The sequence below is a fragment of the Panthera uncia genome, chromosome B1, assembly GCF_023721935.1.
Source record: "Panthera uncia isolate 11264 chromosome B1, Puncia_PCG_1.0, whole genome shotgun sequence".
Lineage (NCBI taxonomy): Eukaryota > Metazoa > Chordata > Mammalia > Carnivora > Felidae > Panthera > Panthera uncia.
Genome location: NC_064811.1, coordinates 69,970,481 through 69,997,460, shown reverse-complemented (window position 1 = coordinate 69,997,460; position 26,980 = coordinate 69,970,481). Strand labels below are relative to the sequence as shown.

General features: G+C 40.7%; 1 protein-coding gene across 9 annotated transcripts in view; it reads right to left on the bottom strand.

Annotated features, from left to right (window-relative positions):
* The window catches only part of AFF1 (ALF transcription elongation factor 1), a 265,697-nt gene that overhangs the window by 200,563 nt on the left and 38,154 nt on the right, over positions 1-26,980 (bottom strand). For 8 of the 9 annotated variants that reach the window (XR_007457826.1, XR_007457825.1, XR_007457824.1 and 5 more), the window contains one exon: positions 5,254-5,369. Coding sequence is in view for 5 of the 9 variants with exons in the window: in XM_049630826.1 (XP_049486783.1) it covers positions 5,254-5,333 (80 nt within the window). In the remaining 4 variants the exon portion in view is untranslated. Of the gene's footprint in view, positions 1-5,253; positions 5,370-17,319; positions 17,633-26,980 lie in introns of those variants that run through there. The other variant, XM_049630827.1, reaches the window with a different exon arrangement.

The window sequence follows — 26,980 nt, the reverse complement described above, 5'->3', positions numbered from 1 at the left end:
TCAAAGATAAAGTAACTGGGGCACCTGAGTGGCTCAGTTAAGTGTCCAACTTCGGCTCAGGTCATGATCTCGGGTCTGTGAGTTTGAGCCCCTCATCGGGTTCTATGCTGACAGCTCAGAGTCTGGAGCCTGCTTCAGATTCTCTCCCTCTCTCTCTCTCAAAAATGAACATTAAAAAAAATCAAAGATGATGCAATTTAGGGTGCCATGGTGGCTCAGTTGGTTAAGTGTCCAACTCTTGGTTTTGGCTCAGGTCATGATCTCACGGTTCCGTGAGATGGAGCCCCGTCAGGCTCTGCACTGACAGCAGGGATCCTGCTTGGAATTCTCTCTCCCTTTCTCTCTGCCCCTCCCACCCACGCATGTACGTGGGAGCATGTACTCATGTGCTGTCTCTAAATAAATAAACATACGTTCAAAGATGAAGCAATTTATTTTTTTTAGATGTTTATTTTTGAGAGAGAGACAGACAGACAGATAGAGCATGAGCAGGGGAGGGTCAGAGAGAGAGAGACACAGCAACTGAAGCAGGCTCCAGGCTCTGTGCTGACAGCTCAGAGGTCTGATGTGAGGCTCAGACCCACAAATCACGAGATCATGACTGGAGCCAAAGTCAGATGCTTAACTGACTGAGCCACCCAGGTGCCCCAAAGATGAAGCAATTTAAAATGTGCCATGAATTTGAACAATTTAATTAGCTAAAGTCAAGGGTTGATTTGTCCTGACCAAAATGAACCTTCTCTTCCAAGTGTTTCTTGTGATGACTTTGAACCCATATATGAAATGAAACTCTATACACTATTTTACTTCCCAATCAAAATAATGTATATAATGCTGTTGGTTTTTCAACTTCTGTTATCAATTTAAAGACCAAGGTTTCAAGGGTACAGGTAACTATAAAATAAAATGTGCTATCAAGTTGGACAATTTAAAACTAAAGAGCTGGGAGCCTGGGTGGCTCAGTCAGCTAAGCATCCGACTTCAGCTCAGGTCATGATCTCACGGCTCGTGAGTTCAAGCCCCACATCAGACTCTGTGATGACATCTCAGAGCCTGGAGCCTGCTTCGGATTCTGTGTCTTCCTCTCTCTCTCTGCTTCTCCCCCACTTGCACTCTGTCTCTCTCAAAAATAAACATTAAAAACAATTAAATAAATAAATAAAACTAAAGAGCTAACAGTTGGAGGTTAGAAGGAAAGAAATGGAAGAGCAAGAATAATTATGTTATATCAGACCATGGAAACTTGAAAGGAAAATAAACGTATTTAATATCAACTATATAAAATATACCTAATATAGTATTTCAAAATAAAATACATTACTGAAATACTTAAATGGTAAAGATAACAATTTATGAAACAGAAGAAATAAAAATAACAAACATTAAACCTGAATAAGGAAACATAAAAAGCATACTGTAGGATTATATGAAATGAAATCTAAAAGCAAGCAAAACAGATCCATAGTGTTAGAAGTCAGAATAGCGGCAGCCTTTGAGGGAGTTAGTAGCTAAAAGGGGACAGGCGGAGGCTTCTGGAGAGCTGGTATTGTCACTTCATCGGTTACACAAGTGTGTTCACTTTGTGAAAACACACTGAACTGTACTAATAATGTCTGCCCTTTCCAGTTTGTTATACTCCAATAACAATTTTTGGAAAGAACAAAAAGAAAGGAGAGGGGGAGAAGGAGGGTAGGGGGAAATACAGGTGAGCTCAGATTCAGTAGTGTTCAACGGTGATAAACCTGGAAATCACAGAATAAGCCCATTATTTATAACAACTAAAACAAATACTGTCTTTGCCCATTACATTGATATTCTGTCCACGCTTATGACTTTTGATAGCCCTGAGCAAAGTAAGGGCTCACACTCAGATTTCTATTTCATTTGAACAATTAGAGTTGCACACTCAAGACACATCTGTTTCAAATATGTGATAGCCCTGGACCAGTTCCACATGAATTTGTGGGGTTTTTTTTCTGGACTACTAAAAGATTAAAGTATCATGATTAAACATTTAAACAGTGAGCTATTGGTTTATATTAAAAATTGAGCTCCATTTAGGATTTTCCCTGGCTTTATCACTTGTACTGGGTATTAAAATTAAAAGGAGCACATCAGGAAGGCGATGAGTTGAAAAAATGTCACCAACAATAAAACCAGTTCTGTAAGTGCTACAATGTTACTACAAGGGCCCTTTTTGCATCCTAACTTAATAATTAGCAACAATGGAAAACATACGTAAATAATAGAATACAGAATACCTTTTTAATCTTGCCACTGAGAATACTGTAACTATTACAATTGATTCTTCTACCAGAAATTGTATAGGATGAAAGGTCAACAACTAGAAATTTTTGAAAAATCCTACCTCCAAACACCATACAACTGAAATTTAAAATTTCTTGGGGCGCCTGGGTGGCTCAGTCGGTTAAGCGTCCGACTTCGGCTCAGGTCACGATCTCGCGGTCCATGAGTTCAAGCCCCACGTCGGGCTCTATGCTGACTGCTCAGAGCCTGGAGCCTGTTTCAGATTCTGTGTCTCCCTCTCTCTCTGACCCTCCCCCGTTCATGCTCTGTCTCTGTCTCAAAATAAATAAACGTTAAAAAAATTTTTTTTGAAAAAATTAAATTTCTCAACCTCTTAAAATTTCATCATTCTGATATTTAGATTCTTTTGTAGAAAGACCCAGTTTTAATAAGCTATAGAATCTGACTTGCCCCAATTGGCGAAATTCAAAGGGACACCAATCAAAATGCCAACATTTTTCTAGAAAATGACTAAAGACGTCAGAGTACATATGGAAATGTAATCAGATGTGAATAACTATCAAAATTCTGAAAATGAAAAGTAACGACAAAGAAGTGTCGGCATATTTTGAGCTATGGGGAATACAGTGAAATAGCACTGGCACCACTGGCAGAAGAAACAATCTATGGGACAAAGGAGTCCAACAAGAGACTTAAAAATGTGATGGAATTTACATGCAGCACTCAATCAGTGGAGAAAAGATGATGATTTAATAAACTATGGTCAAACAACTGCTTAGCTTTTTGCTTTTTTAAAAAAATGGCTCCCTAACATCCCTTGGACCTTTTCACTTTCCTATTAATATGGAAATTTACAGCACATACTTTATACTAAAATTAATTACAGATGGATCAAAATACCACAAAAAGTCCAAGATCTAGGGCGCCTGGCTGGTTCAGTGGGTAGAGCATGTGACTCCTGATCTCAGGGTATGAGTTCAAGCCCCACACTGGACATACAGCCTACTTCAAAAATTAATTAATTAAAAATTTAAAAAAAAATTAAAAGCCCAAGATCTGAAAAGGGTCACAAGTTAAGAGGGCTAAGCAGTGAGGTGAATGTAGGAGTCCAACTGTGTGGGAACTGTGGTGAACTAGAAAGCTGCTGTGCTCTCCTGACTTCTTCTTTTAATTTCTTTTCTTTTCTTTTTTCTTTTTTTTTTTTGAGAGAGAGGGAGCGAGTGAGGTGCAGAGAAAGAGAGAGAGAGAGAGAGAGAGAAAGAATCCCATGAGAAGCAGGGGGGGAGGGAGAGAGATAGAGAAAGGAAGAGACAGAGAATCCCATGAGAAGCAGGGTGGGGGGGAGGGGGAAGAGCAGGGGAGGGGAAGAGAGAGAAGTGGGGCACGAGTTCACTGGAAACCAGCTCACTGGAGCTGGGTTCAAGCTCACCTGACCAGGGACTTGAATTCATGAACTATGAGATCATGACCTGAGCCAAAGTCAGATGCTGAACCGACTGAGCCATCCAGGCATCCCTCCTGACTTCTTCTTCTTCTTTTTTTTTTTTTACATCAAGTCTTTCTGGGGGAATCCCGACAAAGCAGAAGTCTGCAGGGGGAATGCAGGTAGGAATCCTGGAGTTCTGGCTGACTGGCAGGCTGAGGGGACAAACATGTTGGCACACCTGAAAAGTACTGATGGCATACCATTTGGTAAGTTCTGAATTAGAACTTGTCTAAGTTCATGGCCTTGTCTAAAAGAGCAACAGCCATTTGACTGTATCTGAGTGCTGCGATATAGCAATGCAAGCCCAATGTTGTTAAATCTTAAATTTTTAAAGAGAAGATGGAAGTCTAGATTGTTATGTAAAAAACATTGGCAGATATATTTTTTTAGAACACTGTGAGGGGCCAAACAAAACCCATCTGTTGACCAGATCTGTCCCATAGGCCACCAGCTCACAAGTTCTGATTTAAATGCAAAAAATGAAACCACTGAAGCGCCAGCAGAGAACACATGACATTATTTTCACAATCTTGGAGTTGGAAAGACCTTTCTAAGCACAATCAAAACCAGAATCCATAAAGGACAAGACATTTAACTACATACAAATTTAAAACTTATGTGTAACCGAACACAAGGACAAGCCTAAAGACAGATGACAATAGCTTCCCCCAGCTCTAGCAGAACATGAATTGTTGCAGCCTGGGTCACATGCCTTCCTCTGTGGGGGAGGACAGTGCACCAAGTTTAACAACAGTCCCACCAGGGCCACCTGGAATGGAGGACAAGTTTTCTAACTGAACCAGAAAGGGGAAGTGGGAAAGCATCCAGGCAGGACCTTCCAGAATTGCATGCACTATCATCTGCCTCTCAATAAATATCAGTTGAGTAAGTTTGAGTCTACATGTCTCATACTTTAATATGTTTTGGAATATCTAACAGTATAAAAAAAAAAACTGATCAGTGATATTAAGAATGCCTTCTGGCTATCATATGAATTATTCTTAATAACTGCTTCAGAATGTTAACATGCTCCCCTCAATCAACCCTGACCCCATAGTATATGCAAGAAGGAAGTTAACTGTATGTGCACACTTGGAGGGAGAGATGTGAAAGTAAATAAAATGTAACTGACAGAATTCCCTCCTTTGAAGCTCCCATGATAAGGTAGATCTCATATTTGTTTCAGCACAGGCTGAATAGGTGCTCATTTCTGCAGATCAGTGGAATATGGACCAGTATCTTGAACACAGAATTAGGATGCTGATCTACTATATATAACATCCACATGTTAAAGAAAGGAGTTATGAGGCTGAGAGAGTATTAGATTTAAAGAAAATATGTAGCCAGTCTAAGAGGTTTGGCTTCCTGTAGAGAAAACTGACATTTTCACATATTTTATTGCATTGCAAAAATGAAAAAGATCAAGCTTATTCTTTGAAACATAGATTATAAACTTAAATGCTGTCGCATCTTTGAATCAGGGATTTCACAGTTGTTACCTGCTGCTGCTGCTGCTGCTGCTGCTGCTGCTGCTGCTGCTGCTGCTGCTGCTGCTTTTGACTCTTTCGGTAAACGCCATTGCTGCCAGTCAGTGGAAAGTAACAAGTCTGTTCATCTGAAAGAGAAACAGCAATCTGAATATTAGTCCATAAGTAAACTCCTAGGCATGCATAACTTGCAAGAAAATCCTACTGGAAACAGAATTCAATGTTCTTATTAGAATTAGGGAGTGGTTCTTCATCAACTCTCAAGCTGCATAAACAAACCGGCTACCATATATCATAGGGCAAAGGTACTTTCAGTTTTGAGGCTGTTACTCAAAGCCATTTCAGGGTCACCTGGGTGACTTAATTGGTTAAATGTCCGACTCTTGATTTCAGCTCAGGTCATGACCTCATGACTGGTGAGCTCAAGCCCCGCGTGGGGCTTTGTGCTGACAGTGAGGAGCCTGCTTGGAATTCTCTCTCTCTCCCTCTCTCTGCCCCTCCTCTGCCTGTCCTATCTCAACAAATAAACTTTAAAAAAAATTTTTTTTTTAATTTCAAAGCCATTTCAGCAAGAAGAGATAGGCATAAGTTAATCATGAGGAGTATGAAAGGAAATAACATGTCCCCAGTGTCTACTTTTGCTAAGCATTGTGTTAATCCCTTTTTAAAATGAAAGTTGATGTAAACATTGCAATAAACTTGAAAGGCATATACTAATATCCCACATACTAATAACCCATTTTATAGATAAGAAAACGGAAACCCAGTTTTAAGTAATCTGCCTGAGGAAACAGAATCAAAAGAAAGTAAGAGTTGCACAAGAAAGGAAATCAACCAGTTGGTCTTTATATAAGAATTCAATACTTAATAAAAATGTAGGCCAAATAGGAGCCAATCTTAAGATTTTACTTCCACTCATAAAATGTGTTTAATCCCCAAAGTCATTTTTGAACCTTCTCTCAAAACCGTTCTGGTCAAAAATTAGAAAAAGAAAAAGTTATACAACCTGGGCAGATGGCCTTGGTACTGTCCTGTGTATCTCTAGAAACAACCTGTCTTTGGTTAACACTATCAACAGCTGTTTCCTTTTCCCTTTCTTGTATATGTATTTGTAAATTTACTGCACTTATCCTAACTTGCTTTAAATAGTTCAATTTTTTTCAAACATCCTTAAGACAAAGGATATGTTACAAATTATCTTAGCACATATTTAACAAACTGTGATACAAATGAAAACACACTAAATTTGTAACAGTTTTAGCTTGCTCTTATGTTTAAGAGGCTGTTACACTTCCAGCCTGAGGCTGAAACATTGAATATAGGCCAGTGCTATTCTGACACCTGATAAGGTCCTTTTATCTCCTCCTCCCTGAAATTAAAGTTGCTGACCACAATGTTTCCATACTAGTAGATATACACTCTATCTCCTCCCCGCAAAAAAGAGCGCAACATGGATACTGCACATATTCTAGTTAAACTCACACTAGTAGAGCTCTGTTTTTCAGGGTCGAACAAGCTTTGGATTCGCACACTCCTCTAACCAGCTACAGCAGCCCTACTTAACCCAGCTTAGCCAAGTTTCCTAAATTCTCCAACTTTAAATCCCAGTCATCGTCCCTCCCCCCCCCTTCTCTCTCTCTCACTTTCCCTCTCTCAAATACACTTTTATTTTCCTTTCCTCTCTTTCTCTACCCTCTTTCCTGCCATTACTCTCCCTCCCCCACCTTTCTCTCCCTCCACCCCTGTTGCTGCTCTCACCTTCTCTCTCTTGACATGCAGGGCTGGCACACAGTAGATGGCCAATAAAATAGTATGTTTTCATTTAAACCCTTTTGAAGAGTCCTGATGGTCTCCCACAGGACCCTCCCAAGGAAGATGCCCCACCTGCTTGCAGACCAATAGTGCCTTCCCTGGGGCTTGTTGGTGGGGAGTGAGCAAGCAGTGAGGGGGGAGGTAGGTTGAGTTGTGGAAAAACACCAACCCTGAGAAGGGTCCTGAGTTCCCTTGTTTATTCACTTACTCACTAGGCCAGCAAATGTTTCCTGAGCATCTACTCTAGCCCAGGTACAAAGAATAAGAGTGAAGAACAAAGACTTGCCATCACAGAGCTTGCAAACTAGAGTTTAGCAAAGACAACACATAAAAATACATAGATGTTAGATATTAAAAGGCAATAAAGGGCGCCTGGGTAGATCAGCTGGTTGAGCCTCTGACTCTTGCAATTTTATATATGGTGGTCAGAGACTGTAACATTTGAGCAAAGACTTAAAGTGAGGAGCAAGCCATGCAGACCTGCAGTGAAAGATGGTCCTAGAATTCTAGACGATAACGATGTGTCAGTGTAAATTCATCATTTGTAACTAATATACTACTCTAGTGGGAGACACTGATTATGGGAAGGCTGTGCATGGGGACAGGGGTGGGGCGGTTTAAGGGAAATCTCTCTACTTTCTCAATGTTGCTGTGAATGTAAAACTGCTCTAGGGGTGGTGCCTGGGTGGTCAAGCATCCCACTCTTGATTTCGGCTCAGGTGATGATCTCACAGTTTGAACCTGCATTGGGAGCCCAGAACTTGCTTGGGATTCTCTCACTCCCTCTCTCTCTGCCCTTCTCCCCTTCCCCTGGATGTGCACACACTCTCTCTCTCTGAAAATAATCTTGGGTGAGTGGGCAGTGTACAAAGTGAGAGAGACATATTCTCTCAGGGATCTGCCCCCAGGCACAGCCAGAGTCTGTACAACTCAAATTCTTTGATTTGCCAGGAGGCACAATCCTTTCCACAGAGACAAGTGCTAGGAAGCTACATCACCAGATTATTGACTGTTATCTCAATTACGTCTCACAGAAAAGAACAAATTCAGCCCGTGACAGACAGTTTAGGTGATGTATGATTTACACCTCTGTATGGAATAGCCACGCAACTCACATAGGTTAGGTTAGCTGGGCGCCTAGGTGGCTCAGTCAGTTAAGTGTATGACTCTTGATCTTGGTTCAGGTCATGATCTCAAGGTTCATGAGTTTGGGCCTTGAGTGTAGCTCTGTGCTGACAGCAAGGAGCCTACTTGGGATTCTCTCTGTCCCTGTCTCTCTCTCTGCCCCCTCCCCCCCCCCCCACTGGTGCTGTCTCTCTCTCTCTCTCAAATAAATAAAATTTTTTTTAAAAAGTTAAGTTGGAATAGAGACCTACTGTAGTCAGGAAGTTATTAACCTAAACCACTGCTAAGAAAGGAAATTAGTATATGCTTCAGTTAATGTCTCTTTCAAAGAATCTTTCTTAAAAATACAGTCACAGTGTACAAGGAGTTATGTGCAATAAAATATTGTTTGTAAGAAAACTGGTAACAACCTAATACATGCCAACACAGAAATGGCTCGATCAATTATGATACATCATGAGATGCAACAAAACATCAAAAAGGATGTTTACCTAAACAAGATGCTGAACAATATGGACAGTGTGAGCCAATTTGTTTTAAAAAGCAAATGCTTTAGGGGTGCCTGGGTGGCTCAGTTGGTTGGGCATCCGACTTCAGCTCAGGTCATGATCTTGCGGTTCATGGGTTCGAGCCCAGCGTCAGGCTCTGTGCTGACAGTTTGGAGCCTGGAGCCTGCTTTGGATTCTGTGTCTCCCTCTCTCTCTGCTCCTTCCCTACTCATGCTCTCTCTGTCTCTCAAAAATAAATAAACATTGACTTTTTTTTTTAAAGCAAATGCTTTATTTTAATGTTTATGTATCATATACACACAAATGTGCATGTGTGCACACATATACCAAACTGTAAATGGTGACTTCTCTGGAAAGGGACACTTTTATTCTGTATGCTATGAATCTTTTATTATCTATGTAAACAGTTTTGCCTCTAAAATATAGGGGCTTGGAAGAAAATGGACTGGCCTACAAATATTGAAATCAGAAGCTCTTCCTGAAATTTTCATACATTTTTATATTATTTCCCTAGATTATAAAGACAAAATGGGATAAATAGGGGGAGCAGTTTAAAATCCTACTTAAAAAAAAAAAAAACTAACCAAAAAAAAAAAGCAGAGAAGACACCAACTTGGCTGTGCAACAGAACAGGTTCAGGTTGAGACCAGGGATCAGTTTGGGCAAATTAAACCATACCAGCCTCAGTGTTCCCAGCTGTAAAATGGAGTATAGCACATTCTACAGTTACTGAGAAGACTGAATTACAGAATCCAGCTGAAATGCCTAGCCAGCTGACACATCGTAGGTTTCCAATACACAGCAGCTCTTGCAGAGCCAGTGGGTGGGGAAGAGGGGAATATGGAGCCTCTCTGGTTATTTAAGTCAGTAACATCTATGTTACATTTTATATAAGTGAAACAAATGGGTTTCATTTAGGAATGCACCCTGCTGAGGTCTTCTACACTCCTTCAGCCTCTTGCAACAAATTGTTTCAAAAACAAAAATGTCATGTATATCAAATTGCTTTTCTCCCCCAAATAGCAGGTAAAAACAATTCAAGTAAAAAAAAAAATTTTGTTTTTCTTTCATTTTTTAAGGGCTTCCAAAACCTAGCACATTCTAGGGAACCTACTCTCAGGAGTCTTTTAAGACAAGCTGGTTAAAAGGCCGGCTTTGCAACCTACTACCTATATAATCTCAAAAAAAATTTTTTTTTTACTAATTTTTTCCCTAAAGTCTCAGCTTTCTCATCAGTAATACAGGGCTTCACAGGATTGTCATAGGGTTAAATTAAATGTTTGTAATATTTTTAGCACAATGCCTGGCTCATGTTAAGCACTCAGTAAAATGGTAGTAGTTGTTGTTCTGGCTATTCTTCTGCTAATCAAAGCACATGTTTGGGAGAACCCATATATTGCTTTTCAACAACAAACTGACCTAAGCAGGTCTCAAGGCCCCATGACCATGACCCAGTTCCCAAAGGAGAAAATAACTCTGTCCAGAGTCCAGAGGGTGTGTGGATTGGTCTGGTCAGAAGTCCCCATCAAGTCTACTTCCCTTCCTGTCCCCACACAGACCTCCAGGAGTAACAGTGTCCTGGGAACAGACAATGTGTCAGAGGTGAGTCACGCATCATACACTGTTTTCGTCGGCATTCTCTAGAACTCTACCCCAAGCAGATCATAATCTCCCCAGGTCCCAAACTGATATGATCACTCCCAGTTCCTTTGGCTCTCCAATGCCATGAGCCCATAGCTTAGAAATCTATAATGGAACACGATTTTCCCAACCACCTCTTCACTGCAAATCCTTGTCCAAGAGGGCTCTGGTGCTACCCCAAACTCAAATATACATGCCACATCCTGTCGGCTCCCTCTCATTACTCAGGTCTCTGCTCAATGATACATTTTCAGAGAGACCACAGTAGCTACTGTAGTACTACTGTGCCTTCAACCACATCCTGCAGCCAACCCACTCTCAATTCCATTATACTCTAGGAACGTGCCTAGCTGCAAGGAGCAACTGCTTGGTTAACGGAAGTTTACACTTCCAGAGCAAGTCCAGAAGTCGGTGGCTACTGATACCGTTTTAGCTATTCAATGAGGCCATCAAGAACTCTGGCTCTTTCTGCTCAGCCATATTTAGCATGTTGTCTTTATGCCTGTCACCTCATGGTATGAAAAGGTTGCTGCTATAACCAGACATCTTACCTGCATTTAAGGCAGGAAGATGAGAAGAGAAGGATGTGGCTAATGCCAGCCATATCTTCCTCCTTTTTTCAAGAAAGGAAAATCTTTCCCCAAGACCTTGCCTATCAAAAAACCAGAGCTAGGTCACACGGCCTCCTAAAGGTGCATGGGGAGGGAGGTACATTGGGATACAAGTTGTTAGCACTGAGAAGAAGCATGATCTATCACCTAAGGCTAGGCACAGTGTAGCCCCACACACAATTAAGGTTCTTTTAGTAACAACAACAACAACAACAACAACAACAACAAAGGGAAGGGCTTTGGGTAGGAAAATAATAGTACTGTTCATATTTTTCATAGTGCTTATCATGTGAAATTAATTTATGCAAAATAATAATGACAATAAATGTGAATTGCTCATATCCTCTCAGAAGAATGCAAGCTCCAAGTCTAGAGCCTGTATTTTAAAATAAAGTAGACAGGTATTATATATATATGTGTGTATATATATATATATAGGCACTGGGATAGAATAGTCCAGGTTATCCTGTAGTGGCAAATTAACATCAAAATCCCAGTGGCTTGACAGAACAAAGGTTTCGTTCATACTCACTCTTTATGTCCATTGCATATTGGTGTGTTGGGGTAGGAAAGAGGGCAGGGAGCTTTTCTCCACATTGAGAAACCCAAGCTGTTGTAATCTCCATTATTTCAAAATGTGGCTTCAGGGTTTGCCATAATAAGAGAGTTGGAGGGTCTCACAAGAGCCACTTATAAATGCTTGAGCTCAGAAACACATGTTACTCCCATAGACAGTCCACTGGACAGAATTAGTCATATGATTCTTTTTTTTTTTTTTTTTTTTACTTAAGCTTATTTATTTATTTATTTAGTAATCTCTACACCCAACCCAGGGCTCGAACTCACATCCGCAAAATCAAGCGTTGCATGCTCTTTAAGAGTCCCATGCTCCTTAGACTGAACCAACCAGGCACCCCCAGAATTAGTCACAGGAGTCTACATAATCATAATGAGGCAGTGAAACATGAGAGAACACATGAAGATTGGTAGTAAATGTTTCTGCCTCATTCTCCACAGGCTGGTAAAACAATGTATTATTCCATTTTAGAATTTAGACCCATTAAAGAAGTGTCTTGGAACAAATTCAAAGTTAGGGATACTCATTGAAACAATTATTTCATCTTATAAGGCAATCCTTACCATTAAACACACACACACACACACACACACACACACACACACTTTTTCCCTCAGGAGAAATAATAGGAAATATTTATGTAGCACAGATTATGCTCTTCTCCAAGTACTTGCCAAATTTTAGTACATTTAATCTACTCAACTATCTAATAAGAAGATCTTATTAGGAGTAACAGTCTTATTAACCCCTTCTTATAAGGGAATGGAAAAGTGTTAGAAGCCAATTCTCCATAGGTCTATGGCATTTCTGCACATTATACAAGCAGAGGCACCAGCTGTCTTTGTTCCGATCTTTAAGGATGTTTGTATAGAGAACGGCCTTGGAAAATAGAGATAGTGTCTCCTATAGTACAAGGCAGCATGTTTACTGTGCAGTATAAACAAGATATCTCCCCCTCTGGAGCAAAGGGCAGACATGCTTACTGCCCATTATAAAAGATTAGAATTCCCTAAGCTCAGGATTCCTCACCTGTAATGCAACCCATTTTGTTTCCAAGTGTCATCTGACTCTCTCCACATCTCTCTTTGGAAACTGGGGCTTAGGGAACCAGTATAAGGAAATGTTGATACTCTCTCTACAGCTATTACTGTGAGTAATAAAGTCATTCCCAAGAGCCCATGAAACTGTAGCAGGTTAACTTGTTAGCTTGAAAGTAGGGTAGAATCTCAAAGCCTTCACAATTTTTGACAAAAAGTTAATGTGCCTAAGGTCTGACAGCTCGTAGGTGGCATATGCAAGATTCAAGCCCAAGCTGTGTGGCTTAGTAACCGTGCTTTTAAATGCTCTGCCGTATGGCACTTCTCAAAGTGTAGTTCCAGAACTAGCATCATCAGTATCACCTGTGAACATGTTACAATGCAAATTCTTGGGTATTACCCCAGACCCACTGAATCAAAAGCTTGGGAGGGGGATGGGGGGTGGGGTGGAAGATGTGTTTTAACAAGACTTCCAGAAGATTCTGACATTAGAAGTTTGCAAACCACTGCTACACTGCATAAATTCACTGAATCTATAAGATTGAAGGAAATGGTATGGCTATATCCTGATTTACATACTGATGTGACTGACCTTTCATAACTCTAATAGATTTGAAGCACTAAGGGAGATGGTTTATAAGCCCTTGCATATAATTCTTAGGAAGGTAAGGATCTTTATATGGTGCAAATAAACATCACATGTCTTTTTAATAGGCCTGCACAATATTTTCCTTTGGAGTCACAAATACATGTCCAGAATGCTAAATGAAAATACCTGCTTTTTTATTCCCATAATGATCAGAAAGAATTACTTAGCCAAGGAGAAACACTATTTATACTTTAGAGTCAAGCTGTAATTCTTGAAAAACAGGAAACCACACATCAACAAAGCCAACTCAGTGTACCATAGTGGAAAGGGCACCAGGCTTTGAGTCAGAGTCAAGTCACTTAACTTCTTCAACTCAATTTCCTGATTTTAAAATGGAAAATGAACTCCAACTTTAGAGTTGTAATTAGGCTTAAATGAAAGCTGTTGGTAAATAGATTTTATGCTACATGAACGTAAAATCCACCTGCAAGAGCACTTTCTCTTTCTTGATCATGGTGTTATCACATTTTCTCCAAAGCTTAGAGTACTGAGAGGCACACAGAAGATGTTCGATACTTATGAGGTATTAGGAATGAATATGAGGTACTATATGAATGATGTAACTGACTCCTCTGGGCTCCACTTGTCACAATAATTTCAGCCTTTTAATAGGAAAAAGTCACTCTAACAAGAAATCCTTAGTCATGTTTAAAATGGGCCAGCTAATTTAAGAAAATCAGCTGATTTTCTTCCCCTGGAGAACACTACTGAAGGAGTTCTGTACTAAAGCGAATAGAAACTCCTATTAGCAACCCTGATGGCCTTAGAACCTCTCAGTCTCAAGTGTACAATAATCTGTTGTGCCTATGTAAACAGTCAGGAATAAAGGATATGTACCTACAAAGAACTACATATTCACATTTACTTCTGCACTGTGGTAGAATTTTAATAAATGGATTATAGGGTTTATGAAATCTATTTTAATAAAATCTGAGAATCAATTCAGCATATATTAAAAAAAACTGGGATAAAAAAGACAGCTAGAAAGCTACTGCCAATTAAATATCATTTGGGAACAGAATTTGTAACTTAATAAGGAAAATATAACTTATGTACAAAACTCTGTACATTTATGTTCAGGCAGCTCCTTAATTTGTACTCTCTCCAACATACTTTCTCAATCTCCTGAAAAATTAGTTAATTATCTGGAGTCTTAAAATAGGGGAACTTCAAGCATTTATCTTCCACAGACATATCTAAGTTAGCTAATAAATTCAAGTTGAAGGTCAGCTTTCAGTGTAGGGCTTTAATAGTAAGGACACTATCCTAATTATGCTGCCATACCTTCAGAAACACCTGCAGGGTATATTGTTCCCTGTGTGTGTCTTATAACGATCCAAATATTTATACATAAATTAGCTCTGCCTTTTAAAAAGTGAAAGCATAAGTCCATCTCAAGATTTGTACTTTTAAAAACCAATTAACTTCATAAATGATGACGCAAATTTGTTTGATGAAAACACAAATTACCGTGCAGCATGAAATTCCTTCCAAATGCTTCTTGAAAAAAAGGAAAAAAATATATGGAAAACAAGGTTACCTTTTCTAAACCTATTTTTTTTACTTCTCAACTCAAGGCAATATAACTTCAACTAAACACTCACATAGCTACAGTGATTTGTAGAAGTTCCTAACAAACATGCAATTCATCTGTGTATCTTAATTGAACGGTACTCTTCCAAATTTAATCCAAAATCCAACTGAGATTCTTGGTTAATAAAACAGTTAACTTTTAGCTCAACCCACTGCTTGCAAAATTCAGTCAAACCAGATAGGAAATAGGAGAGACAGACAGTTTTGATGTAGTCTCTAACTACTACTGCTTCAAAGTACTAGGTCTTATAACCCTACAGTGAAACAGTGACTTCTGGTGGCAAAAAAAAAATGCATGCATACTCCACATTTTGCAGGAGAAAGCAATGTTTAAAATCACTGAAATTTTCTGACCATAAATTCTATCTCTGGATGATTTCTGTATTCTAATTTAACACGCTGTGATTCTTCAAAATTGTATTTTTACAAAGTTGAAGAGTTAAGCAAATCACAAATGCCAAAGCCACTACAGAAATTGAATTGCTATAGTGAATGAATAAAACCTGTTAACTTTGATATGTAACAGTTCATTTTCTTTCTGCAGGTGGAAAGCTAAGAGTTCACACCAACATGTCTGCAAGTCCCATACCTCCAGCCTCACCATCCCTGCAAGTTATATTTAGAAAAAGAAAAGAAGGGGAGGGTGCGGGGGATGGAAGTAAGCTCTCAATATCTAAACTTATTTTTTTTTCAAAGCCTTGCGTCCTCCTCTTCGATACTTTGTCTTAAAGTGACCAAATCATCCCAAGTCCTTTCTGTGGTTCCCCCTCTTCTAAATTAGCTAAATTCAAATTCCTTTTTCTAGTTTTACACAAGTACCAGGAGTTACTCTTTTGCTTTCTCTCCTACTCTCCCTTCCTTTTCTTGGGTTATTATTGTTTAGTACTTTCCATTACTTTTCTGCATATTTATCACCAATACAATATTTTCTGACACTGGCAAGAGACAAATTAAATTTGTCTTTAAATTAAAGCAGGAGAACCATCCAGAATTTTCAACTCTCCTGTGAATTTATTTCCAGAATATCCACTCCAGGAATCCTTTCCACTAAAGATGAAAGGCAAGCTAAGGAAATACATTAGACAGAGGAAGTAAACACTGAAACAGGGCCATGCCTAGGTATGCTCAAGCCTCTGAGCAGAACTAGACTCCCAGTCCAAAGGTCTTTTCTTTTTCTATCTCCACCCGGAGCCTGACATAGGTAGCTCCAGGAGAAGTATCCCACCTCTGCCTACCTTCTACGAACTCTGCATGACCTTGCTCTGAAATAATCTTGCACGAGCAAAATTCCCACACCTCTCAGGCCGTTCGGTCGCCTGATGTTTTTCTGTGCCTCAATTTCTGAGCTTTTTTCACTTTGCAACTGTCTCAGGGAACACTGGGTCTTCGTCTTAATTACGGTTTCTCCTTGAAGGTTTAAATCTGTCGGGTTCCTCGACGGTGTATCATCTCCCCGGCCCCGCCCTCAACGTACACCAACAGGGTTAAAATTACCCCCATCTAACACTGAAAAAAAAAACACAGTTAAAAAAAACAAAAACAAAAAATGCGAGCGCTCCCCCAAAAAGAGACGGGCTCCCGGAAGATACGGACATCTCCACCTCCAAATCCAAAGGTCTTCCTGAGACAATTTGCATAACAACAATGGGGTGTGTGTATAGAAACTCCTGGAAAACTAACCTAGTAAGAAAGTATCAAGGCGCTCGAAGGTATCTCGCAGATTCATTAACGTAACTACTATTACACCAAGGTGAAAGTACGATTCACACAACTCTCCCAATTTCTCTCCCTTTTAATTCGACGACCCTGGCGCACGCGACGGCTCGCTAGCAGAAGTCAGAGGATCTGACACTGGCGTAAAAAATTAGCAAGAGAAATTAAGCAGTCCCACGTTCGGCAAACGGAGCCTGCCTCCGCCCCAGGGGCAAGTCTCAGAAGGTGCCTCCAACTTTCCCCTCCCTCCCTGGAGGCTGCGGACCACCGGCACATGCCTCCCTCTCAAGCACAATTAGATCGGACTGGAACCACTAAATTCTCTCAACTAGACGCAAGGGGGAGGGGTGACAATGATGAGGGGAGGGAGACTCCGAGACTCCGGGTGGAAGGGAGAAAAACCCCGTTTTTACCGCCCGAGAAACTTCTGGGACACTTTATTACGCAACCCTGAGAGCAGGTTCCAAAACCAAACATCTTTCCGCAAGACGCGGGGCGCACCAGCAGATGTCAGATCTGGGGGAGTGGGGAAGGAGAACGGGTCTCTTCCAGTGTTTCCCACCGCTCCACACCGTTTTTCTAGACGCTACCTGCCCTGGATTTGCAAATAAGGGTGGTGCGAGCCCCGCGTCTCCGTTGCGCGTTCCCCGCCAAGGTTCCCACCGGAAAAGTGGGAACGCCAGCTACTTGAGTCAGCGTGCTGGGAAGCAGGCAGCGAGGCGGGGAGAGTCTGGGCTTCCCAGAAGTCAGCGGCTGTGGCGTTCCGGGCCAGGCTGACCCCCAGCTCGGGGGCGCAAAAGGCTCCGCTTACCTTCCGGACCCTTGCTCCTCCAGTCGCAAGTCGTACGCCCTCTCCGCCTCTGCCCTCCCCTGACCTGTTGCGGTGGGGAAGGGGCGCGAGTGCGGAGGGCGTAGGGGAACGCGTCCCCCCGGGATTCAGAGGTGGTTTGTACGGGACTGGGCTCTCGAGCCGCGGAGGCGAAAATGCAGCTGCGCCCGCGACGCGCGCAGGCGGCAGCCCAGTGCGCAGGGGCCGCGCGCCAGTCCGCTCGCTGGCTCACCAGCTCCGCGCGCCAGCAGCGCCAGGACGCCGGGAGGCAAGGCCACGCCCTCCTCGGAAGGCCCCGCCCCGCCCTCACCCTGCAGCCGCGCTACGCGGATCCACCCGGCCCACGCCCTCTAGCTGGCGCCACCCAGATGGCTAGGAACATCGCCGCCCTCCCCGAGAAACCAGTGGGAGGATGAGGGGGAAGCAGCCGCTGAGGTTGGAGTACTGCAGTGACCGCACCGGCAGCGTGGGTGACCCTGCCCCAAGCTGACATGGGGCACAAGAACCCTTTCGTTTTGCAAAGAGCTTCAGCAGGGTCAAGTTCTGACTAAAAGTGTCAAGGAGTCTTTCTGCAATCTCCTATACAATTGAAACAGATTCTGTGTCCTTTAAAGGAGATAACTCACATCTCGGGAGTATTTTACACTTTATAAAGGGCTTTTCATTCACAGGCCCGATTCATTTTCACAACAACCTTATAAAACAGGTACATCATTATTGTCATTTCCCAAACAATAAAATGGAAGAGCTGAAAATTAAGTGTTGTGCCAATGTCACAAGCTACACAGTGGCATGGGAAACAAAGTTCCTGAATCCAACCTCTGGGTATCTACATTTCACCAGTCCAACCCCAGAAAATCCTAGGAGGGGAAGGACTTTGGCAAACAGAACCAAAGCTAATGTCTAATTAAGATGCTACCTGATTCCTTTTATGAGCATACCAAGAAAGCATTGTCTTCCTTGCACCGTCTCATCTCCCCAGCAAAAGAGATGCAGAAAGATTACATTGAGAGGCCCCTGAGTGGTTCAGTCGGTTAAGCCCCCGACTTCAGCTCAGGTCATGACCTCCTGGCTTGTGAGTTCCAGCCCCACGTCTGGCTCTGTGCTGGCAGCTCAGAGCCTGGAGCCTGCTTGGGATTCTGTGTCTCCCCCTCTGTCTGCCCCTCCCCTGCTCATGCTCTGTCTCTGTCTCTCAAAAATAAACAAGCATTAGAAAAAAGGCATTTTTTAAAAGTTTTTTTTTTTACATTTATTTCATTTTTGAGTGGCAGAGAGAGACAGAGCACAAGTGGGGGAGGGGCAGAGACAGAGGGAGACACAGAATCCGAAACAGGCTCCAGGTTCTGAGCTGTCATCACAGAGCCCGACTTGGGGCTCGAACTCACAAACTGAGCCGAAGTCGGACGCCCAACCATCTGAGCCACCCAGGCGCCCCTGAAAAAGGCATTTTTAAAGAAAGGTTATATCGAATGGCCCAGGTGGGTTTTTCCAATATCTTAACAGTTTAAAGTGGTGAAATTATTTGGACGAAGAAAATTACCTTATTCAAATGTAATATAATGTGAATTAATATAATGTATGAAAATAACCCCCTCAGTGCCCTCTGTATTCTTTCTTCTGCTTTTCCTTCTACTTTTCTTCTTTCTTTCTTTCTTTCTGTTTCTTTTTTGTCTCTTTCTTTCTTTTCTTTCTTTCTGTTTCTTTTTTGTCACTATTGCTTTGCCCCTCATTATTCCTTTATTGTGCACATGAATAGTGTTGATTGAAAACCCAATCAATAGATATTTGCATTTCCAAATTAAACATTTTCCCATGGATTGTTTTCCAAAATGCAACTCTTCTTCCTACTCCCTATGCTCCCATGATGATATTGATTTGGGTTACCTTAACAGCTAAAATAATTAAGTGGTCCCTGATGAAATTTGGTGTGCCCTAGATGAAAGCTTTGGAAGTCATCTCTGAGCAGAGTGGGACAGGAGTCACCTCTGACAGAGGATGTTTGTGTACTTCTTAAAACTTCTAATAGAGATCGGTATCTCTTCTAATCATAACAAATATTTTAACCTTTTTGTTATAGAACTAATATACTTCATTGTAATACATATACACATAATATTTTATAACGTAAAGGTCTTTACCATTCCTATCTAAAACTTTTTCCTTTGTCATATTGCTTTTTATCATCCTATGCTACTTCCTAATATGTTCAAACTGTGGTCAACTTAGTAAGTAATGTTGACTGAAGGTTTGATAATTTTATTTTCCTGCTTTTGGAACTGAGGGATGTAATTTTGCAAAATTTTTTGGCTGAAGATAATATAGTTTTGTCAGAGAGTAGTTCATTCCATTTATATGAATATTCTTAAGGTAATGTGCTAGGTGATAGGCCGTATCAATAACAAAGGTTCAGTGCCTAGCAGAAACAAACATGTATGTAAACAATTCCAATATATACTTCTATTGGTTACTTTCTAGAAAGATGGTAGGTTATTTAAAAACACTTAAGTCAAAATTAACTTTTTCATAATAAATAAAAAGCGGGAGAGTTATTCCACTGAGTTGTTTGGATTTTTTTATTTTGTTTTATTTTCAAAAAGTTGCCTTTCTGGGGTGCTGGGCTGGTTCAATCAGATGAGCATGGGACTCTTTTTTTTTTGTTGTGTGTTTGTTTATTTATTTTGAGAGAGAGAGTGAGAAAGAGTGCAGGAATGCACTGGGGAGGGGCAGAGAAAAAGGGGGAGAGAGAGGATCCCAAGCATGCTCCACAGTATCAGCGCAGAGCAGGATGCAGGGCTCAAATTCATGAACTGTGAGATCAAGACCCAAGCCTAAATCAAGAGTCAGAAGCTTAACCAACTAAGCCACCCAGGTGCCCCAAGAGTTTGTGACTCTTAATCTCAGGGTGGTGAGTTCGAGCCCTACGTTGGGTATAGAGATTACTAAAACTACATCAACTTAAAAAAAAAAAATTGCCTTTCCTCCTCTTCTATAGGTCACATTATATAAATGGTTAGTAAACAGGCTATTTTAAATAGTGATTATACTACATTTAAATTTTTAAAAATTATGACATAAACAAAAGAAAATTATGTAATAGAGATGCAGACATTGAGCTTTATTAGCTATGTTTTCTTCTACTTCTTTATAGGGATTTGTAAGTTTATTTATTTTTGAGATGGGGGGAAAAGAGAGAGAGGGAGACAGAGAATCCCAAGGAGACTCCGCACTGTCAACACTGAGCCTGAGTTGGGGCTCAAACTCACGAACTGTGAGATCATGACCTGAGGTGAAACCAAGAATTGGATGCTCAACCGACTGAGCCACCCAGGCACCCCAGGAATTTTTAAATTACACTTTTAGTTCACTTGATGAAATTCTAGCACTTTTTTAATCTTGACAACCTAGTCACATATTTTTCTAATTGTTTCTGCTAAGGTAAAACAGGTCTCTGACATCAGTGATTTTTTTTTTCAACAGAACTAAAAGAAATATTTTTCCCTTTTTAAAGGGTACTTTTAAAACTGCCTCCTTATGTGAGGACTCCTGGGATGCTAGTTGACAATTGTCAGCCATGATTTTTCTTAAAATTTAAAGACAAGTGAACCCCCTGGGACTCACAGAAACTCATAGGCTGTATTCTCAGAGGGCCTGAATGGAACGAAGGGGCAGGAACATAATGTTAGGAAATGTGCCGGCATCACAACACAGACAGCTGTTTGCTTGGCCAACCTGAAGTACTCCTGAACTCTACAGTCAGCAAGACGAGCAGTTTAAGTTAAGTTACTCCAAAATCACTGCGTGTCTATTTCAAAGGGATAATTTCTTCAAAGTGTAAATAAATCCTAACCAAACACTTGTAAAAGAAAACAAGCAACCCAGAATTGGGAGGTACGTAGATGAGGAGAAGGTGACCGTGAGGACAGAGCTGGAAGGATTAGCCTAAAACCATGTAAAAGGAAGTGGAGGAAGAGCCAGTTCCCAAAAAAGAACACAAAGAGGGGTAGTAGGAGCTTGGGACAAAGATTACAAGGGGAGCGATAAGATGTAAGACAGGAAAGGTCAATAGGAAACTGCTGGTGAAGTACCCTACATGCCAACCCAGAGAGATTTCCTTTCATGCAAAGTGCAGTGGCTAGGAGATTTGATCAGGCTGCATTTTAGAAAGACTACTGTAGCTGCCTTATGAAAATGAGTAGGAGAAGGTAAGGCCGCAGTCATAATCCCCAAGGCCACGTAAGAAAGTGTGCTGAGAGCTCAACATAGATTGCAGGCAGATTCAGAAATTCCTAGCTTTCCATCTCAACCTGGGAGGCAGATATGCAAATACAAGCCTGCTATCTTTTGCTATAAAAAGAATTAGGTGCAATATTATTATAATCAAAATAACTGTCTTTGTTTCATCATAAATATTTAGCAGAAAATACGGTTCTAAATGACCTGACATCACTTTTTCTAGCAAGTACAATATGAGTTTCATATTGTGCTTTTTTTTACTCATTGCTACTACACACTACTTCCCAATCCCAGTGGGGATTAGGAATATGTTTTAGTCATGTGATAATATTGTTAAACTGATTTCATATTTACAACAGTAATTTGAAAAATCCCAATGAATCTGGAGCGAAAGAATATGAGCACAACATCCACATTTTTCTCTAAAAAAATTAATGCAGGGATTTAACTGAATTTCTACAATTTATCAGACATTTCACACACAAAATTTTACTTAATTCTCTTGAAAACATGTGTGTGTATCTAGTTTATGTATAAAGAAGGAATAAACTTAAGAGAGATCATTCATCGGGATCATGATTATACAGCAAATAAACAGAAGCGGTACTTGAACTCAGCTGTTCTGTGGCTCGAGGTCATGTTCTTACCACTATACACAGAATTAGATCAGTATAAATATCTCAACTAATGTCTATTACAGTTAAATTCACATCAGCAGGACCAAGAGAGTTGGCAATGGATTTTTATTCTGACGATTATATCTGGAGGGTTATGTCTGGAGGGTATAGGAAGAGGATAAGAAAATCTGAGTAATTATGGGAAAATCAAATAGTTGGGAAGTAGAAAAGGGAAAGAAATAAGAGTCAGAAGCCAGGGGTGCCTGGGTGACTCATTCCTTGAAGTGTCCAACTCTTGATTTTGGCTCAGGTCATGATCTCACAGTTCATGAGATTGAGCCCCACACTGGGCTGCTCAGTAACAGCATGGAGCCTGCTTGGGACTCTCCCTCTCCTTCTCTCTCTACCCCTCCCTCACTCACGCACTCTCTCTCAAGATAAATAAACATTAAAAAAAAAAAAGAAAAAAGTCAGAGCCAGAATATAAGAGCCAAATTATGGTGTCCCCATGGGAGCAGGATTGGCGGTAAGAGTACCCTACAAACTATGGTACTACTTCAAGCACTCAGTACTAAATGCTGTAATTCATAGTATTCTCAACCCATATCTCTCTTCTAAGTTACACACTATCATCCTCATTTGTTCGCAGGAAATTTCCACATGGTTGTGCCACAGGCAAAACCAACTCAGAATATGAAGAATGAAACACATAGTATTTCATTCTGTCCACCCATTCTTCCACAACCCATCCAACCCCATTCCTCCTAAGTTTTCAACTTTTGTTAATGGTGCCATTATAGACCCAGAATTCAGGTTCCAATGTCCATTACCTACCAAGTCATATTTACTTTCCATTTAAAGATCTCCCTCCCCTACAAGTTCCCTTCCCCTTTTTTCCTTGTATTTCTTCATTCTTTCATTGAATAGCTACTAAGTGTCAGGTACTAACAGTTCGATTCTGAGATATAACGACAAATAAGAGACTAGCCTTGTCTTGGGACAGTTTACATCCAGAAGGACAGTATGGAAGGCAGAATTCTATGATGGCCCCCAAGATTCCCAGTCCTGGTGTGTATTTGTTATTTAATTTTTCTCTCCGTGAGTGTAGGTGAGCCCAACCTAATCAGGTGAGCTCTTTTGAAAAAGAGGATCTAGGGGCCAAAGAAGAGGAAAGCAGAGATATTTGAAGCTACAGCAGAAGCTCTCCTGTTGGTTCTGAAGAAGCAAATTACCATGTTGTAGAGAGGGCCATCTAACAAGGACCTGAAAGTGTCTCTAGGAACTGAGAGTGGTCTTTGGCCACCAGCTGGCAATAAAATAGGAAGCCTGGTCATACAACTGCAAGGAAATGAATTCTGCCAAGGGAACTTGGAAATTGATCTTTTCTTGGTCAAGCCTGCAGATGAGGATACAGCTGGCCAACACCTTGATTTCAGTCTGGTAAGATCCCGTGCAGAGGGCCCAGGTAAAGATGCTGGCCTTCTGACTTACTGAAACTGTGAGGTAGTAAATGTGTGTTGTTTTAGACTGCGAAGTTTGTGGTAATTTGTTATGCAGCAGTAGAAAAGGCAGTAGAAAACAAAGAGAGAGATTCATTGTCAGACAGTCTGCCTGGTGCTATGAGAGAGGTATGTAGAGGATGCTCTCAGAGCATCAATGGGGCATTTAACAAACGCTGATGGACTCAGGGAAGACATCCTGCTAGACGCAGAACCTAGGATGATAACAAAGGGAAAGAGGGAGTTGGGGGAAATGTGAGTCATCAGGAAAGGCCACAATGCTGTGTGGGCAGAGGGAGCTAAATACAAGTCCCAAAGTGATAGTTCATGGTGAATTGGTGAATTTTAGAAACTAGAAATACTTCAATATGTCCAAAATTAGGAGGGAAATGGTAAAAGATGAGGATAGAGATGTAAGAAAGGGTAAGAAAAAAACAGCACTTGATCATTTACTGATTGCATACTATGCGGTGTGATCTCGGCTGAGGTGTTCACAGTAATCCCCAGTGATATATCCATGTGTGCTGCTTGATTGATTGTTTGCCTCAAATCCAGCCCCTGCTCTTCCTCCAGTCTGCTGTGAATCACAGGGGGTTGTTTCTTGCAAATCACCTTTCCCAGGTTTCTTTGCTGGGAAATTGATTCTGTCTAGGTTTGGCCAATAGATGTCACTGGGAGAAGACTGCAGGACAGGGAGAGAGGAGACTCCATAGCATTTCTCTTCTCTCTCTGCTTTGGGCACAGCTGTGACCCAGTGGCTGCACCTCCTCTTTAGCTCTGGTTCCCACACATCCTGATCAGCAGCTCTGCCCCCTGGGCTCTGGTAACACTCTCTTCCCTTAGTCCCAGCTTTGGAAGTGGTCATTGCTTTCTGCAATTGCTTAATCCCTGGATGACCTTGCCTTCCCATTTGGTCTTTCAGCTCTTCAGTCTGTACCTGTAACTAGTTCCCTTATTAAATTCTATTAAATTACCTGGCATGCATGTTATTTTTCTAATTGGATCCTCACTGAATCACCATGTTTTACAGACAAATAGACTGAAATTCAGAAAAGACTGTGCAACTTGCTTAGTATCCCACAGTTAGGATACTGTGGGGCTGAGATATAGACCAAGTATAGCGACTCTGTCGGGCTGCATCATCTCTCTGAACTTACATCACCATAACACCATACAAAGGAGCTCACTCCTTTGTATTTCACTATTCCAGTAGCTCTGAACTGTTCTCCATCCCTCCTCTGTCTTCTATCTCTAGTCTGTTCTCACAGGGCTGATACATGAGTCCTCCTTAAGCTTATCTCTGGTCATGTGACATATCTGGCAGTTGCAAAGAGAACTAAGCACCAACTCCCCCTTCTAGACGCCAAGCTTCCCAAAATAGTTCTTAATCAATCTTTCTGGCCTCACTTTTGCTAAATATTTTGCTCTACTGAAATCTACCCTTGATTTTCACTTCTATATCTTTTTTTTTAATTTTTTAATGTTTTTATTTATTTTTGAGACAGAGAGAGACAGAGCATGAGCAGGGGAGGGGCAGAGAGTGAGGGAGACACAGAATCTGAAGCAGGCTCCAGGCTCTGAGCTGTCAGCACAGAGCCCGACACGGGGCTCGAACTCATGGGCTGTGAGATCATGACCTGAGCTGAAGTCGGACGCTTAACCAACTGAGCCACCCAGGCGCCCCTATATCTTTGCTTATACTATTTCTGTTCTCTTTAGCTAGAATGCTATCTTTTCATCTTTTGAAATAATATCTCTCTCAGTTCTACCTATTGATATAATATTTGCCCTTCAAAGCTTATTTATTCATTGATTCAACAAACCTGGACAAGGCACATTCTAGGCCTTCAGGATAGAAAGAAGAAGAAAATTGTTACTATCTTGTAGAGTAGGGATTGACAAAGTTTTTCTGTGAGGGCCAGATGGCAAGTATTTTAAATGTTTAAACTTTGTGGATCACACTGTCTCTGTTGCAACTACTCAACTCTTCCATGGTAGCACAAAAGCAACCATAGATCATACATAAATGAATGAATATAACTATTCCAATGAAACTTTACTGCAATATAACTATTCCAATGAAACAGATGACAAGCTGGATTTAGCCCATGGGCTGTAGTTTGCTGATCTCTCCTATAGAAACTCACATCAAACAAATGGAAAAGCTAGCAAGAAATGATAATGAATAAAACATAGCAAAGAGATGTGGAGAATAGAAATAGTAGAGTCAGCATCTTTGTAAGAGGAGTCTCAAAAGACAAAATTTTAAAGAAGAAGAGGAGGATATATTTGAAGAAATAATAGTTAAATTTTTCACAACTAATGAAAAATGAATGATTTCAGATCATAAAATGTCAAAGAGAGGAGATAAGGAAAAATCAGACCTAGACAGGTTATAGTGAAAGAGTACTAGAGATAAAGAAAAAATCTGAAACTTTCTAGAAAGAACATACAATCTACAAAGGAATAAGAATCATACTAATATTAGTCTTCTCAACAGCATACTGGCTGCAGGGAGGCAAAGGAGCAATATATGTTAAGTACTGAAAAAAACTTGAGCCAAAATCTTGTATTCAACCAAATTGTCTTTCAAATATAAAGGCATAGGAAAAGTGATATTCAGCCTCAAGTATACAAGTTCTCAGAAAACTTGCCACACGAAGACTCACACTGAAAACATTTTTGAGGAAGTACAAAAATGAGAAGAAAAATTGAAAATCCTGATGTGCTCTAAGAGATATCAGGAGTTTGTTGTAGCCTTAAAAAAGAAAAAGCAACTGGAACCAAAGAAAAAAGACAAAAAATATCCATTACATTGCAGAACTAAAATCCTAGATATTATTAATATAACAGATGCTTTGAGAGGATATGAAAGGGAAAGGAGAGCATGTTAATATATATTTATTAGGACAATAATACAGAGGTGACAAGTTTAGGAAATGAATAGGAAGAAAATAAATAAGGTTATGTTTGTATCAGTCTGGATACAGAAACCACACCTATAATTTATCAGGAAATATTTAATGTAACAGTCATGAACTAATAAAAGGTGGTTAACTATTAACAGAGGTAAAAGTTAACTCTACGGAATAGCAAATGTAAACAACACTATTACCTCTAAGCTTGAGGGAGAATATCCAAGAGAAAAAGAAACTTGGAACAGATTCTATCCCCCAGGTGAGGCTGAGATTCAAACCTCCTTGGAGAGGGTAAGGCTATAGTCTAAAGAAAAGTTCAGTGGAGTGCTGCAGCCCAGAACTGGGGGGTAGCCTATATGTCAGGGGTGGTCAACTG